General features: G+C 42.8%; 1 protein-coding gene across 2 annotated transcripts in view; it reads right to left on the bottom strand.

Annotated features, from left to right (window-relative positions):
- Positions 1 to 270: 270 nt before the first annotated feature.
- POLR3A (RNA polymerase III subunit A) overlaps positions 271 to 17,921 on the bottom strand; it is a 47,213-nt gene continuing 29,562 nt past the window's right edge. For both annotated transcript variants that reach the window (XM_081913462.1, XM_081913463.1), the window contains 10 exons: positions 16,115 to 16,201; positions 15,526 to 15,608; positions 11,355 to 11,525; positions 10,343 to 10,436; positions 10,138 to 10,230; positions 6,715 to 6,879; positions 5,021 to 5,185; positions 3,747 to 3,878; positions 2,743 to 2,875; positions 271 to 2,419 (listed from right to left, as the gene is read on the bottom strand). In XM_081913462.1, coding sequence (XP_081769588.1) covers positions 2,271 to 2,419; positions 2,743 to 2,875; positions 3,747 to 3,878; positions 5,021 to 5,185; positions 6,715 to 6,879; positions 10,138 to 10,230; positions 10,343 to 10,436; positions 11,355 to 11,525; positions 15,526 to 15,608; positions 16,115 to 16,201 — 1,272 coding nt within the window. In that variant the 3' untranslated portion in view covers positions 271 to 2,270. The remainder of the gene's footprint in view (positions 2,420 to 2,742; positions 2,876 to 3,746; positions 3,879 to 5,020; positions 5,186 to 6,714; positions 6,880 to 10,137; positions 10,231 to 10,342; positions 10,437 to 11,354; positions 11,526 to 15,525; positions 15,609 to 16,114; positions 16,202 to 17,921) is intronic.

The raw sequence follows: 17,921 nt of genomic DNA, 5'->3' as shown, positions 1-17,921 counted from the left end.
TTGTGGCTGGGGGTGTCGCATCTGTTACTGAGACAAGGAAGTCATTACTTAAAGTCGCCACAATCATAGAACGTTCATGTGTGGATCAGCCCTTAGATTACTGGAAAGGATTCATCTTTCTGCATGATCTAGCGAGTTACATAAATGCAACAAAATGGTCTCAGGGTACCCTAGGTATGCATGAATGTTCAAATAGTTATGCTTTATTAAGAATATTTACAGCAGTTTTAGGTAGAGAATTCCATCAGTAAATGACCCTGAACGCACACCTTGAAAAATTATCTTTATTCACATCTACAGTACGGTATAAAAAAGCAACATTTTCCCATGCTACATGAAACTGTTCACATTTTGGAAGGGAACTTCCTTTCGAAAGCTTCTGGATTCTGAGGACCAACTTGTCTTGTATAACATTATCCACAAAACTGGGGATAGTGATCTGACATTCAGACCCGCTACTGGCTAAAGGAGGATTTGCAAACTGCCATACAAAGCACAAACTGCAATCACACAGTGGTCTTTGTTGCCCCATAGCCTCCCAAATACAGAGTAGCTTGTAGTGAATTTAGGGGGGGAAATAATCTCGTTAGTACTCCAGCTTCATACCTTTTAGTCCATGGTGCTATTAACAGCTCAGCTCAGTTTTTATATGAGTTGCTACACTCATTTCCCTCTAGTGGTAGGAGAGATTTGGTAGTTCACGTTTAGATCTGGATCATCTTCTGGACTGGCTTCTACTCTAGTCTGGCTTTATCTGGAAGGCTCTGAAGTACTGTCTCCATCACAGTCTTCTCCTTCAAAAAGGCATCCAGAAAATAAGCAAATGAGTGGTCATGAATGCTGTTCTGGCTGCATTACCAATTTTGTTTATTTTATTATCACTATTTTTTGTATTATCTTTCTTTGTATTCAGAATTTGTTTCTTTATGCCTAGCAAAAAAAGAATAATGCAATTTGCTGTACATTATCATTTCTCTTTAACAAAAAAAAGCAAACAAACCAGAAGATGACCTTAATTCCTATGTTGGGGGTGATACTAACAAGCACATACAAATATAATTGCGAATCAGTTAAACATTTGCTCTGATAAACAATGTACGGTAGTTTAGGACCAACATGCAAACACATGAATCAATATGAACTGAAAAGGGATAATTTAAACAATAAGGGCGGGGAGAGAGGGGGGCATTGCCTTCATTTCCTCATCTAGTTTTCCCCATCATGTTACTTGTTATAAAAGTATTGAAGGGTTCCAAGTACCTTCATTTACTTAAAACCTTACTTACAAACTCTTCAACATTCAGCAATATAAAAAGTGTCAGATATTACAAAAGTGAGTTTTGCAGCTTTCTTACCTACAGAATGCAACTGCTCTGTGGAGTAAACCCAAGAAATGTATAGTAGAATGAAAGGGGGGGGGTGTCTATCAGCCCTCACTTGCACAATTTCCAGTCATTCCCATTAGCTCATCATTAGAATAACACCACTGTGTATTAATTAGGCTGGAGAAATAGTCAGTGTATCAGTGCCTGAACTTTAGCAGGTAAGATCATTCTCTGAATCTTCTAATAAATAAAATCAGTGTGGGCCATGATCCCAATGCTAACCCCCAATAGCTCCTCCCCATTCAATTCACTACCATTCAGAGCCAATTTTGATTCCCACCCCTCTGTCTTCCTCTCTCTTTTTGTAGTTACTCTGTGGTGGAATCTACATGGAATGGAGTTGTGTCAAATGGCCCCAAAATATAAAGAATTTATCGGGCCACTTCCCCCCCTTTTTTCTAAGAAGTCGCCACACAAAGTGTACTTGGGAAGCAAACTTTAACAGAAAAGGATATGCACTACATATGACAGCAAACACAACCTATTTGACATCAACCCAACTGGAAATTACTTTGGACACTCTGACAGATGTTTATCACAGCTGGTAGAAGCAGCAGAAATCTTTCCTATTACTATAGCTAATGCTTCTGACAGAAATCCAGGCAAAAACGTTAAGCGTCTTCCCTTTCATAGGGATTTGGTGTCCCACAATCCATGTTACAGGTTTTTGATGTAGCAGGGAAAATTATTGCTTTTAAAAACCAAACGCCGTCAGCTGAAGTTCACTGCGGATTAAGTACACAAAAGATAAACGCCTGCAGCAGTGGTGGATCAGTTGCGCACATCATGATCTCTCACTTATCCAGCCTCCAAACCCTACTTAGAGAGGCATGCAGCTCCAGTTTAAAATGTGCCATCTGCTTGCTGTTTGGTGCTCTCCAGCTGCTACGTAGTAAGGGAAATATGGAAATCGGGGTTGTCGAAAATTAAAGGCCTTCTCGGGGGGTCTGCTTCCTTGTCAGCTTTATGCAGCAGCTTGAAAAGTCCAGTTCCAATGTTCATTGGGATACCCATAATGATGCACTCAGAAACGCCTAGAGAAGATCAAGAAAAAAACAATTAAAGCCCCATATTTCCCATGCAATGTGCATCATGGACTTAAAGAAGCAAAGGTTGTTTAAGAGATTAGCTACAGTAATATTACAGATTACAATCGTGAAGACTGATCTAAAGCAATTATTACCTGCAAACCAACTTCACTACATCATGGCCATGGTGAAAAAAGGAGTAGGAAGAGAGATCATTCCCTACTATGGGGCAACAGCAAAAAAGGCCATGCTCCACTTCCCCCATTTTCAGCCAGGATACATTTAGAGAGCTGTGCTTAGTGGCAAGATTCATCACCCAAGACACTTACCACACACTGAATCCTTCTGCCCAAAATATGCAGCGTCGAAGAGGTGATCTGCTGTCTTCTCAAACGAAGCAAGCATCAATACACTCTCCTTCATTTTTGCCAGGCCAAACCGAGTAATCCCCAGAACCTCACCCTAGTCCGAGAAAAGGAAGACAGCGGAACCTCATAAGCTAATTCATGCTCAACAAAGGCTTTGACTCTGTACAAAGAAGGCAAATCTATACAGTGCATGAAGTTGCATTTCTTGTCCTGGGCAAGTGTACACTGATAGCTATATGGATGCATAATAATTTGTCCAGCATGGTTGTTAATAAAGGAGATTTGGAACAATTGTCTTGCCCGCCTCCTCTCAAATACAACATATACATATATAACATATTTTTTACACATACAACAGCCTAAGACCTACCATGCTTAGTTTCTTATCATTCTATTATATTAGGCCACTGATTCTTGAGTGCCAACTTCCCTTTCCCAGGCTGGTGGCCAATCAGGTGTGGGGAAATGCCAATGTCTCTTGCAATTGTTGGCAGCAGAGGCTGATCTCTCCCAGTCAACAAAGCAAGTGGAAAGAGTATGGCAGAGCGGCAGCTGACGGACCAGCCTGCTCACTCTGCCCACACTGCTCACTCTTGCAGCGATGGGCAGAGAGGAAGGAAACGGGGTACGCCAGTGGGGGGAGGGGGCAAAATATGTGTGGACATTCCTGGAAGGCCACATCCGAATGATTCACATATTCCTGATTACTTGGACCAAAAGAAAAACAACCACCCTAAACCTTAATTTGGGCTTAGAAGATATACTGTAATGTCAGTACAGTAAACGGATGCCCATCATGAGGCTCTTTGCTACGCAGGTGCCTAGGAAGGGAGTAAACCAGGTGGATATCGCAGAAAGCAACACTTGTATAGGTGTTTCCCTGGTATTTTCTTCATTTACATTTATTTGAGGGAAGGAGGGCCAAGTGCATTGGTGGCAAAACAATGAAAAGGGAGAAAACAAACCTTGTATGTCATCAGGTCAGACAGCAGCATCACATGCCTCCGGTCAATGCTCATACCATGGTTTACCATAGTGTACTGAATCTCATTGATGATGGTGGTCCGGGCAGCCTCAATGCCCAAGGTTTTCTCGACCTAGTGGATTAAATTATGTGGTTTAGGGAAGTGGCAAAACATTGATTCTGCTGGCACATAAGCACTGTGATTTTCCAAAGCAACTCCTTCCCCCAAACTACAATCATTCCAACATATTTTGGCTTAAAAATTGCCCTGGCTTGCACCCGAGCTTGCCCCTGCCTCCTTACAGACAGTAGCTTCCAGTGGTAGCATTTTTCTTCATTCACTTAGGATGCCTATAGAATGCTGGTTTTGACCTATAAAGCCTTAAATGGCTCCATACTGCAATACCTCAAGGACTGCCTCTTTCCATATGAACCTACCTGGACCATGAGATCATCTTCTGAGGCCCTTCTTCACGTGCCTCCTCCTCCTTGAGAGGTCTGGAGGGTGGCAACACGAGAACGGGCCTTCTCTGTAGTGGCTCCCTGTCTGTGGAATGCTCTTCCCAGGGAAGTTCACCTGGCGCCTTCATTATAGTGCCAGGCAAAAATGTTCCTTTTTAACCAGGCCTTTGGTTGATCTGATTGACAGCTTATGCCCTTTTAAAATGTGGTTTTTTGGGGGGGAGCTATTGGGTTGTTGCTTTTATTTTTATTATGTATTTTGTGGTTTTAGATCTGTGAACGACCCTGGGTATAGGAAGTATATAAATTCAATAAATAATAATAATAACGCTCTGAGTGTTCGGAGTGTTTCACTATATTACCTTGCTGCAATCTGTAGACTGGGGGTGGGGGGAAAGAAGTTAGTCTTGAGAGAACATTGCTTGCCTTAGACCACCTAGGACAGGGGTCAGCAAACTTTTTCAGCAGGGGGCCAGTCCACTGTCCCTCAGACCTTGTGGAGGGGCAGAATAAATTTTTTTGGGGGGGGGGAATGAACGAATTCCTATGCCCCACAAATAACCCAGAGATGCATTTTAAATAGAATGACACATTCTACTCATGTAAAAACATGCTGATTCCCGGACTGTCCGCAGGCTGGGTTTAGAAGGTGATTGGGCCAGATCCAGACCCCAGGCCTTAGTTTGCCTCCCCATGACCTAGGAAATTCATGGAAAAGGTGACATTTGAACCAAGAACTTCCACAGGCTCCATCACTCAACCACTATGCCACACACCGCCAGCTCATATCGCCAATGCCCTCTTGATGGCTACCTCGTAAGTGTTGTTTGAAGTAGTCCTTGTTCCTTTGACTCCATGCGTGGCCATGACAGCTCGCAGGTTGTCACCTTCCACCAGCAGCTTGTACTTCTCCTTCCCACTCTGCTCATCGATATGAATGACAGCGCGAGACACTTCCGGGATACCCTGCACAACCACCTTTATGTAGGAAAGGAAACGAAAAAAAGTGTCTAGAAGACAGATACCCTGATAAACGCCTCTTGCTATAGACCAGATATCGCAATCAAAACTCCACTCTTTGCCCTCCTTGCTCTTTCCTACAGTGACTGTTTAATATTGCCTAAACTGGAAGTGACACACCTGTAGCCCTCCAGATGCAGGTGACTCCCAGCTCCCATCCGTCCCAAGCCTGCATAGCCTAATGCTCAGAGATAATGGGAACTGAAATCAAGCAACATTGGGATGACTACAGGTTAGGAAATAGTTTGGCTTTTATAGGGAACTGGCTGTTTTTGAAAGGCCAAGCTATTTTCAATGCAATTGCAACCAAACAGAATCAGTTTCTTTAAACACCTCCTCCCACTGGTTTCTTCCTCTTCCCCCGGTTCCTGCATGCCATTCTCTGCTCTTCATTATTTCCTTGGCTCCTCTGCATCCTCTTCAAGGGTCCCCTTCTCCTGTACACCCTCTTTCTCTCCTTACCCCATTCCTCCAGCTCCTGTCTCTTCAGCCTGTCAGGCTCCCTTTCCTTCAGCAAACCTCAGCCCTGAGCTCTCTTTCCCTAAGCTTCCATCTATTGCTCAGCTTCTTGGTGACATCACTCTTCTTTGTGACATCATTACTAATCAGCCAATGGGCACCAAAGGCTTCACTGCTTTGACAAAATAGTGTGTGCTCACTGTAATTAAGAGAAGCCACCACCTATCACTCCTTCAAGCAAATTTGTGAAGTTATCCTTAAGAGGAACTTCCCAAAGAGCTTCAGTAAAACTAACTCAGTACCCTGAAGGTTTAGCACCTAATTTATTATACTGAAAGGGAGAAACGAGCTAAGAGGAAGGCACGAAGGCACGTTTGGCAAATCCTCACCGTGATCAACTCCTGCCCAGAAACCTATGTCCCCACTATGAAAGGCTGTGTGGATCCAGAACTGACCTCCACAGTAACTTACGGACTCACTGTTAATACCGTGTTCATGGAAGACAACCTTACTCGGCCATGAGTGATCGCCAAAGAATTACACTGTGATCTCCAGTATTATTTTTTGAATGACTGAAGGCATTTTATTGTACTTTACTGTATATATTATATTATATTATATTATATTATATTATATTATATTATATTATATTATATTATATTATATTGCAGGTCATGGCTTAGGGAGCCTTTGGGCTGAAAAATGGTATGTAATAAAATATGATCTCTCTACATATACATGCAAACACAAGCAAAATATAGATCATGATGTAAAATAGGCTCATCCAACAGCAAGAGGGCAATACCCAGATCAGCTTCTGTTAAATATGCACAACTTTATAAAGGTACAAGATGCCCAATATGTTTTCAAATTACAAAAGCTTCTTCAGGGGAAAAACGGAAGAAGAAAGAAATGAAACAGGGGTATTCTTATCAGAGGTTTTCAATGCAGTGAATCCTTTGAATGCTGTGATCTGAGCACATGCATTTGTTGTCAAGCATCACACACGGAAGGTGGAAAGTCCTTACTTTTGGTAGCTCTTCTTTCAGAGACTGCAAGACATAGTACATTGAACTCTTGCTGTTCTCTCGGGGAGTAACGCAGACAACGGCCTCACCGTGAACAGCTACATCCCCAGGCTTCACTCTCAGCTTCGAGACACAAATAGAATACCGCACAGTCTCCGCATTAACCTGTGTCACAAATGTCACTTTGTTATTTGCATAATTATTTCAACACTGGGCAGTTCCGCGGGCATGCAATTTGTTACACGGTGTCCAAAACACTAGTCTGGCAACAGCTCTGCAAGCCATTATTTGACGGCCTTCGCAAGATGCTATTCTATTCGGCCAGGCGATATTCGCTACTGCCCAGGAGCCCAAAAAATATTCAGTTCTGAAATATGTGAATGTCCATTTCAGCCTTGTGCTACTGAAGACTGAGGGAGGCTTTGAGCGGCACAACTGAGCCATACACCCTCTTCTTACATTTTCAATGTAATGTTGGAAGTAAGGACTCCCAGGTACGCACCCCCCATGCTTCTCAAGTTGGGTGCATGAATTACAGTCATTCAACATATTGCACAGATGTGCAACTTCAGATTGCAACTGGTTGTGCTGAGTGCCATTTCAATTGACCTCGTACAGATAAAAAGGATGCACTGAACTGAGAGAGGATTGCTCTAAACCTTTCTTTCTTATATGCTAATGTATTGTAAGAGAAGTCTTTTGACTAGGTAGAGGCTGTTTTACCACTGCAGGACTTTCCCAACTCATTCTGTGCCATGTGTAGCTTCAGCCTCAAATAGGGAAATTAACAAGAGGTCAGAACTCTCTAATTTCATTGCATTTCTAGGCCACTTTTCATTCAAACGAATCTCGAAGCGGCTTAAAACCAATAAATAACCATAACATAATAAAACATAATAGCACATCGTGAATACAGCATACATCATATAAAATAATTAACAAATGATCATTTGCAAGCTATAAAAAACTAAACAAAACAGCAACTAAAAAAATAAGCTAAACCTCACAATTATGGCAAGTCATATGATTTAACAAATCAACGCAGCATTTAGAATCTATAAAACAATATTAAAAACATTAACAAAATAGCAATTAAAATATAAGCTAAGCACTATGTTCACTCACACAATCTCTGCACCCCCATGACTCATAATCTTTTACTCTGTTCAGTTCATTAAAATACACACATGCGAATCATGCCTATTGTTAAGCCAGCTCAGCCAGATGTTTGCTGGCTGGGGTCCTCAGGTGGAGGTCCACCATGGTGGAGATGGTGGGGCTCTCAGGCCTACCACCAGTGGTAAGGTGGAGGTTGTCTCTGGGTAGCCTGCCTAGACACTGTTGAGGAGGAACTTGCCCACATTGCTTTCAATAATCAGGAGGTCCATTCCCACTTGAGGAAGTCCAAGACAAGCCTGTCCCTCTGACTGGCAACTGCATTTGGCACGGTAGATGCAAATAGAGGAGGTAAAGGTAAAGGGGCCCCTGACCATTAGGTCCAGTCGTGATTGACTCTGGGGTTGCGGTGCTCATCTCGCTTTATTGGCCGAGGGAGCCAGCATACAGCTTCTGGGTCATGTGGCAGGCATGACTAAGCCGCTTCTGGCGCAACCAGAGCAGTGCACGGAAATGCCGTTTACCTTCCCGCCGCAGTACCTATTTATCTACTTGCACTTTGAGGTGCTTTCAAACTGCTAGGCTGGCAGGAGCAGGGACTGAGCAACGGAAGCTCACCCCGTCGCGGGGATTTGAACTGCCAACCTTCTGATCGGCAAGTCCTAGGCTCTGTGGTTTAACCCACAGCGCCACCCTCGTCCCTCCTTGCTCTGGCACGGAACTCACTGGGCTATCTCTGGCTAGCCACTGCCTCGTAACCTAACCCCCATGATTTGTAGCTGCTCACTGCCCGTTGCCATGTTTGGACCAATAAGAGAAGCGTGGTGGCAAGAGCAACCCAACGCTGTTGAAGAGAGATTATTTGGGGCCATATGGGCTCAGGGATTACAGGGGTGGATGAACTGCGGGGGCCCTCAAGAGAGCAGAAACTGATGCATTAGTCGGGTCTGAGACAATATTAGTTTTACATGCCCTAAAGAGATCAGTGCAAATCACTCCAGGAATTGCCTGCTCAGAATTTCATCAGAAATTTATTTAAAATATTGTCTGCACAGCAGCTGCAAGCCAAGTTCTATGAGCCAGCTTACATGGTCAGAGTAATTACATAGTGCAGATTATTGTTAAGATGCACCACTTTGGACCACAGGTGTAAATGACATTTGGATGCTTCTGCATATGAGAAACAACAACCAGGCATTCTGGGGTTACAAATCCTGGTACAGACAGAGATGGAGGAAAATTTCATTTAGTCTGGATTTTCAAAAACACTGACCTAATTCACACCTCCAGACTAATGCGCAAATCGGAGTGCAATTATCCTTTGGATTTTGCATTTTTCCAAATTTTGCAACGCAGTTTTCATCTCAAAAGAAAAGGCATACCAGCATACAGATTTCTATTTTTTTATCCTGAAATATGCATGTTGATATAAACTACATATATACATATTCTGCGTAGATATTCAAATATGAATTTAGATACTACAGTCGTACCTTGGAAATTGAACAGAATCCGTTCTGGAAGTCCGTTTGACTTCGAAAACATTCAGAAACCAAAGCGCGGCTTCTGATTGGCTGCAGGAAGCTCCTGCAGCCAATCAGAAGCTGCGGAAGCCCCGTCGGACATTCAGCTTCCAAAAATAGTTCACAAACCGGAACAGTCACTTGCGGGTTTGCGGCATTCAGGAGCCAAAACTTTCGACTTGCAAGGCATTTGGGATCCAAGGTATGACTGTACTGTTCATGGGCTTTTTTTTTTTTTTTTTTAATGCAGATTAACATGGAAAGGGATAAGAAGAGAGTTAGGGTTTTGTAGCTCTGTGGTAGAGCATCTGTTTTGCCAAAGGCTCCAGGTTCAATCCAAAGCATCTCCAAGTAGGGCTTTGATGTCTCCAGTCTGAAACTAATAGGAGCTGCTGCCAATCGATGTAGACCTTACTGAGTTACATGGACCAATGGTCAAACTCTTTATAAGGTAGCTTCCTATGTTCCTATGAATAAATGTGTGAAACTGATGCAGGCTGGAAACAGAAAGACAGCTAGACTGATCCATCTGCTCCCTGCTCACTTCAAATCTGGTTAGGGGGAAACTAGCAGAGAACATTAATTCTCTTTGAAAATGTGCATAGAAGCATGCTGCAGAAGCAATTAACATATTGAAGGTACCACAGAGCAACAACTAGAATAAATTAAAGCACTACAGAAAAAGACACGCTAATTTTCACTGCGGTATCTGCCCTGCCTGAAGGCACCCCTGTGGCAAATCAGTTCCTCGAACACAGTATCAGTGGGAGGGGAGCACACTCACTTCCAGCCTCAGCAGCCTAATCCGCTCTAACGAAAGCTTGACGAGAATGAAACAGTCGTCAGGAAGGAAAACCTCTTCAATGTACTCCGAAATCTGAAAGTCAAAAAGAGAAATTCAACCGTGCTCATTGTTTAATAAGCATCACAGCAGTGCAGAACCATAATGGGAAATATTGTATATTAAGCAACAATAAGGCACCGTCTACCTCTCCCAGTAGTGTCTTCTCTATTCTTCCTTTAACCAAACGGGCAAAGTCTGGATCATCGTCCGTGTCAAGGTGGGCTGTGATAATTGGCGTACTATAGATAAGTAGCAAAAGCATATCGTTATTAAAAGCTTACTGGTTTATTACCTTTCCGTACCATGAACATTACTAATAATTCTATTTTATATATCGAGAACTAAACACTGTACGAAACAACTTATGATGCCTGTACATTTAAAATCTAAAAAAAAAAATCCACAAACTGCATCTCTGCACTCACTCTGCTGAAATTTGTTGCTTTTCGGTAAGAAGAATCCCAAACCAATTATTTCAAGGATACTGAATCTTGCTCATAGCTTGGAAGATGTAGCACAACACTTTTGTGTGAATGGAGGTTCCTCTTATGAGCCTTGACCTTGTTCGCACAGTATCTTGACTTCGTTAATCAAGAGTCTACTAATTATAGTGCAATCAGCTACCCCTTTTATCTTGCTGCCTTAGGTCGAGGTAGCAAATGGCAGGTACACTGTAACCTTTTAGGTTCAGTTATTTTTGTGCTTTGATCAACAGGTAGGCCTAAGAAATGACTCTCTACCTTAAAAAATAAAGGTCTCATTTTGTTGGATCAAGAGAGCAACAAATACCTTGAACCCCTATAAATGAGAGCATTTAGCAGCCACCCAAGATAAGGGATATAATCCTGCAGCTTATCCCCACCCCCCCACAGTAGGCAACTTGCCAGCAGAAGTTGAGTTACTCAACTTGTTTCCTTATCAGAAGACAAATGTTTGTGTCATAGGCAAGAATTACTGGATAGATCAAATGTTGTAGTTATCCTGCTCCTGTCAGTTTCTGTTTATTATAGTGGCCAGACTCTGACTCCAGCTAGCAAGTTGACAGAGAGAGAGAGAGAGAGAGAGAGAGAGAGAGAGAGAGAGAGAGAGACCTCCCTCTGTTATAATTAAATCTGCCATTCAAATATCAAGATGAGAATAAAATCTGGCTTCAGTACCTGATGGCTTTGGAGGCATTGATGATCTCTTTGATTCTCGGCACCCCTAGCGTGATGTTCATTGAGGCAACCCCAGCAAAATGGAAAGTTTTCAGAGTCATCTGTGTGCCAGGCTCTCCGATACTCTGAGCGCACAGAGCTCCCACTGCAGAGCCAGGTTCCATCTGTGCCCTAGGTTATAAAACCAAGAAAACTTTTGTATTTATTCATTTTCACACCTACGTGTCTACTCTAGAGAGTTCCTGGCTGAGCTGGCCTCTAAGGACCAAGATCCCCATTCTCTGAACCCAGAAAGTTCAGTGTGGCACTATGGAATCATAAAACCCACTTCTTTAAACCCTGGTGGAAGACAAGAAGCTGTGCGCAGCCTAGGAGCACAGACAGCTCAAAATCTTTCCGTCACCTTTTTTTGCGTTCTAAGAATTCATCAGGCACTGGCTGCACACTTTCAACTATACGTTATATAATGGTCAAACACTCTATTTTAAGAAAGTGAAAGCACAGGTGTTCAGGAGAGCCGTGCATTTAATACACATTTTGTTTTTCTCCCTGATCCTTCAGAATCACAAAGTCCCAAGATCAGCTGCTTGAAACTTTTCCCTCATAAGCCTCATGGCATATGCCCCCTACGCTCAGTAGACGGTACCACACTTCTAAAAGATAAAGAAGCTATTGCACTGTGCTGGAAAGAACATTACCAACATCTCCTTAACCGCACCCCCCCCCCATAGCTGTTGAGGTCCTCTCACAAATTCCACAAAAACAAGTTAGAGATGAGCTTGCAGTATCTCCAAATATGGGAGGATTGTGTACAGCTATTAACTAAATGGAAAACAACAAAGCCATTGGACCTGATGGGATACCTGCTGAAGTCTTCAAAGTGGGTGGAATTGGACTTACACAACAACTTCACAAGCTCATCGAAAAAATCTGGGAGAGAGAAGAGATCCCAGCAGACTTTAGGGATGCCAAAATTATCAACCTCTTTAAAAAAGGTGATAGAATGGATTGCGGAAACTATCGAGGCATCTCTTTATTAGCTGCGGCCAGCAAAATTCTCGCAAGGATCTTAGCAAACTGTCTCCTAACAATATCCAAGTCTACCCTTCCTGAATCCCAAAATGGTTTTCGGCCTTCTAGGGGGACAGTGGACATGATTTTAACTGCTCAACAGCTTCAAGAAAAATGCAGAGAGCAAAACCAACCCCTGTATATGGCATTTTTTGACCTGACAAAGGCCTTCGACAATGTAAATCGTAATGCCCTGTGGACTGTCCTTCTGAAAATTGGCTGCCCAGATAAATCTGTAAACATCCATCAACTCCTCCAGGAACAATCAGGGCCTGCTATATATAATTACCCTATTTTGAAATGCCTTCAAAGGCAGACAAAATGTTTTTTTACCCTATAATAAAACATATCAACCATTTGACAGCAAATAACAATACGGGGACAGTGAACACTAGAAGCACCAAGGCTATGAACCCCATGACATGAAAAAGGTGTCTTATTATATCAACATGAGTTCATTTGGTAGATGAGATTCAATTGGTGCCCTTACCAAGGTCACTGGACCAGCCCCAACGAATACCCCAATGAATATTATCAGCACTGTCGTTTTCTTGTGCACAGGCTAAGTGATGTCAGCCAAGGAGGTCAACATCAAACAATTATTTTAAATCCCATTTGTTAACCATCCTCATCTGGCAGGGCAAAGCTAAGGCTCCAAGATGCACAGAGTCACAGCAGCAATATGCTTAGCGAGAGACCTTATGCAACGAAGCAAGTAGAAGATCAGAGGACAGCTGTCACCCTTAGTTAAATCCCAGCGAAACAATCCTACGGCATATTATGGACCTTCTCTACATAAAGCAAATCAACTCACAGAGCAGTAACAGCCTCAAGACTAGTACTGTCTTCTTCCAGTATAAAAAAAGCCTCAGCCTTCTCAAAACCAACATCAAGATTCAGGATAAAGGCAGTTCGGAAACAAAGGTAACTTCCTTTCCACTGATGCCGAGACAGAATATTTAGATTGGGGTGTGTGTGTGGAATCAACCCACCCCAAAATATCCGCTCCATGAGGGCTGGGAAGGGAAATTGCTTCTCCCAATAGTCCTGTTTTTTTGGTGATCTTACACACAAGTAAATTCATTCGCAATTCAGAGTTTTATGTGCCCCTTTGCTGCTTCTTCAATACATTTTCAATATGGTTTTAGTGCTGCTGTTCCTCATAGAAGTTGCTTTTATGTTGTTACGGGCTAAAAGCTAGCACAGACATTTAAAACAAGCATTATTCTTATACAGTATACCTCCTATTACAAAACCTAAATGACAGAGAAACCATAGGCACAACATGCTTAAACTTAATAGTTTGTCTAGTGGGATTTATTATTAGTTAATGCAGCAGCCGTCCATAGTTGGAGAAATTGAGGCCTAGGATAATTTCAGATCTCCTTCCGTTTCGTAATCTGGAGCCTTCCGAGTTTGCTACCACCTGGTGGAAGGCAATCAGCACATCCAAAGGCAAGACTACTTATAGCGTTTCACTGCAATGCAGAGATGGGGAAACTGAGGCCCTCCAAATGTTAATGGACTTCAACTCCCATTAACACTGCCAATGATCAGGGATTATGGGAGCTGCATTGCAGCAGCATCTAGGGCAGGCACCCCCAAACTCGGCCCTCCAGATGTTTTGGGACTACAACTCCCATCATCCCTAGCTAACAGGACCAGTGGTCAGGGATGATGGGAATTGTAGTCCCAAAACATCTGGAGGGCTGAGTTTGGGGGTGCCTGATCTAGAGGGCAGCAGGACCCCTATCTCTGCAATTGTCATGTTTCATAATTACTGTTCAATTCAATGTAATAACATTTGTTTAAATATGTACAGTAATAATAATAAATTTGAATGTCATCCAGGAAATGTCCTGCTATATAATACCCTTCGTTTCAGTAGTAGTATTACTGGGAAATCTCAGGTGCTTGCATTTATATTTTGTTCGACTGCAAGAACTAAAACGTGTGCTTCTTACTACTGGAGAAATCATAAGTACAAAAAATTATGGCGGGTGGGTGGGGTGAAGGTGGATTCACCTAACGCAGTGGTTCTCAAACTTTTTTTCTCTGGGATGCATTTTCAGAGGAAAAAATTGCCCAATTTTTTTACTGGTAAGAAATACATTGGGAAACAAAACAAAACAACTCCCAGCAATGCTTGATTTGTAATACAGAACACAACTACTTTACAATATGATCACAGGACATCCGGAAAATAGAAATCATTGTGGCTAGCTACACAAGAACATGAATTATTCCCAAAATATAATACTGATTGTCCTTGAATCTTTCTGCCACACTTGCCATCCTGCCCTGCCCATCACCCTTTAAGAACCACTGACCTAATGAGTCCCCTCAGTGCAAGCTATGCGTGAAGGCTTCTGCAATGGGGCTTCCCCCTTCTGCTTCTCCCCCCAAATGGCTCTGGGGGTTGGGAGAAACCCCAGAACAATGTAATTGTGGGTGGGGGGTGGGTAGGAAAGGGATGATCCTTTAGTCTGGGAAGCTGCAATGCTTTTTAGGTTTGGGGAAATACAGTGGTACCTCGGGTTACATACGCTTTAGGTTATATATGCTTCAGGTTACATACGCTTTAGGTTACAGACTCTGCTGACCCAGAAATAGTGCTTCAGGTTGAGAACAGAAATCATGCTCCAGCAGCACGGCAGCAGCAGGAGGCCCCATTAGTTAACGTGGTGCTTCAGGTTAAGAACAGTTTCAGGTTAAGTACGGACCTACGGAACAAATTAAGTACTTAACCTGAGGTACCACTGTAGTAAGTATGCAAGGAATTTAACTATGTATCAGGGGAGATGGGCAACTTTACAATCAATCTGAGGGAAGTTGGTCATTGCCATTTTAGCATGAATCATGTAACAATTGCAGATCTATTACTATTTAGCTATATTGACACTGAGACAAACATCTGAGGGAAGAAACTGAAGTTTGGCTAAAACTTGCTTCCCACTTCAGACCTCCTAAATTCTGCCCGAGAAGCAGGAGAATACTTTCTATCAGTTTCTCACCTACTTATATTCAGATTTGACTAAATCAGTTCAAATGACATTCACTCCTACTGGGGGGAGGGGCGTTGGGGGAGAATTATCCATACCTCATATACTTCTCTCTACAGGTTTCTAGAAACTTCTCCAGCTGGGTTGGAGTAATCCGGTCCAATTGGTACAAAACATACGGCTGAAGCAATAAAGAGCCAGAACAGTTAGGGATTTAATTCAATAGACAGGACATGTATTATGCATTTCCCTAGGGCACAATATGAAAACGCAGAGGAAAAAACCAACAGTGATATTCACTTCTGTTCCCCCCTTCCCTGCACTAAGCAAGATAGTAAGTTACGGAATATGTTTAAGCCGCAGCTGTTATTCAGTACATATATCCAGAATCATTGGAGGTTAAACTTTAAGGGTTGTGTTGTGTTTTTTTTTAATAAAAGCATTGTATTGAGTTTCCGAACCTCCCTGCTTCAGAAACAAGTGTAGGACAGATTGCTGCAGATTATTAGACAAGGTGCAACACTTTGTCCAGCATTATGAAATGTCAGTAGGAATGGGCAGTTCTGGCAGAGATACCAGGTATGGGAATTAAGGGTGTATTACACAAGCTTACATGCAAAAAATAGTGCCCCTATCTTCATCTGTTAAAGGGTATGGAATTAGCACACAACCCACAAGCGGCATTACCTCTGTTGTGCCGTTGTCATTAATGCCATACTTGTCCCTGGTTTTCTTGATCTTCTCGGACATAGCTTTGATGAATTTTTTAATTTCCTGCAACAACAGCAAATAATAATAATAATAAAATGCACGTTTTAAGGCTTCTCCGCCTTATATTCTGCAGCCCGGCTACTATGGAGACTCTTAGCTTATAAACATCTGGCAGTATTTTGCATTAGTAAAAAAGCCGTAAAGCATAAAAGTGACTCAAAAATGCATTTCATGCCACAACTGCACACTTCAAGTTGCTTTTGGAAAGCAGTTGAAATAGCTACCTGCCAAGAAGCAATAAAGTGATTACAGATGTTCTCTCTGCTAGAATTTTGGGGACTTTTCTGACTTTATATACATCTCACAAAGCTGAGAGAGGCGGGGAAAGGAGGAGGAGGAGGAGATTCTGGAATATTTCTCTTATGCCAAGATTTCTCTAACATACAGAGACCTGGGAACCTGTATTAACAGAATGCAAAAAACAGATGCACAAAATTCAGTGGGACTGGCGGGGGGGGGGGGGACACCAGAAAGGAGCAAGAGATAAGAAGGTGTGTTTGGAGGAGCTTCTCTAACCTGACTGAACCCCAAGATCATCATTTGAGGCTCTTCTCTCTTTGCCACCTAAGTTCTTGCAAAAGACAGACATTCCACGAAGAAGAAAAAAGCAAGCTTTCCCTGGCTCTTTATCGTTTCAATATACCTTGTCAACAACCAGAAACGTTTCCCATAGAACAAAACGTTGACCTCTGCTACAATGGAGAATGTCCTCAGATTTCAATGTCAGACTCGTAAGTTCACTCAATTACATATTCAAAAAGTAGAGGAGTAAGTATAACTGCTGCATCTACTGTAGTTTCAGAAAATGTGCTTTAAAGTTAGCCTAGCAACAGCGGAGACTTAGAAATGCCCCCCATTGACTGACATGATAAGGCCATCACCACTTGGTTCCCTCAGCAACTGCTGAGAATAGTTTGCAGCTATTCTATTGGGGTTTCACTCTCTCGTCTGTTTTTTTTTTTTTTGGTACCTCTGCTATCACCTGTTGTGAAGAAACTACATTTTTGATGAGGTACAGTTTAAATGCAAGAATACTGTGATAATAGGGGGACACACAAAGTATGAAAATTGTAAATGCGCGAAGAGGGGGAAAACACCAGCCATTTACTCTTGGCTAGAGCCAGAAAGGTAAACGTTATATGCGAGTTCAGCTGACAGTCTGCCAAGTGGCAGTTGCTAAGGGGAGGTAACTATGTAAAATGTGAGGTTTCAATTAATCAGTGCACCTCAACCTTTATGCATCAGGCAGGAGCATCCAAAATAAGTCGGTTTATGATTGGTCCCTTTGTGAAAATTCCTTCTTGACAACGGTCCACAGTTATAAGCCAATGAGCATTCAGAATTTCAGTGCAAATACACGGGTTGGAGAGTTCTAGCTGGCATGGAATGTAGAAGCAGATTCAGCACTCCAGGGGACAGGACCTGTTGCGTTTTGCTGCCTAAGGCAAAACGGAATGGTGGTGTCCCACTGCCAAAGCGCCCCTCACCTGGCTTGTGTGGTGGCACCTGTGAAGCAGCGATGGGCTGCAGTGAGATCTCACGGAGAACACGAGATCTCCTGAGATTTCGGCGACGTTTCTCCGGAAGCCGCTTCTCCACTGGTGGCCAAGGGGGGCACCCCCTCTTTGGATTCTGATGCCCAAGGCAGCTGGTTCAGCCTGCCTCATGGGCGGGCCGGCCCTGTCACACTCTTTGCGGGGTTCAGTTGTGGAAGCTGAGTCAA

Source organism: Podarcis melisellensis (genome assembly GCF_964234715.1).
Source record: "Podarcis melisellensis genome assembly, chromosome: 5".
Lineage (NCBI taxonomy): Eukaryota > Metazoa > Chordata > Lepidosauria > Squamata > Lacertidae > Podarcis > Podarcis melisellensis.
The sequence above is the reverse complement of the archived record's forward strand: the minus strand, read 5'-3'. Positions and strand labels throughout refer to the sequence as shown.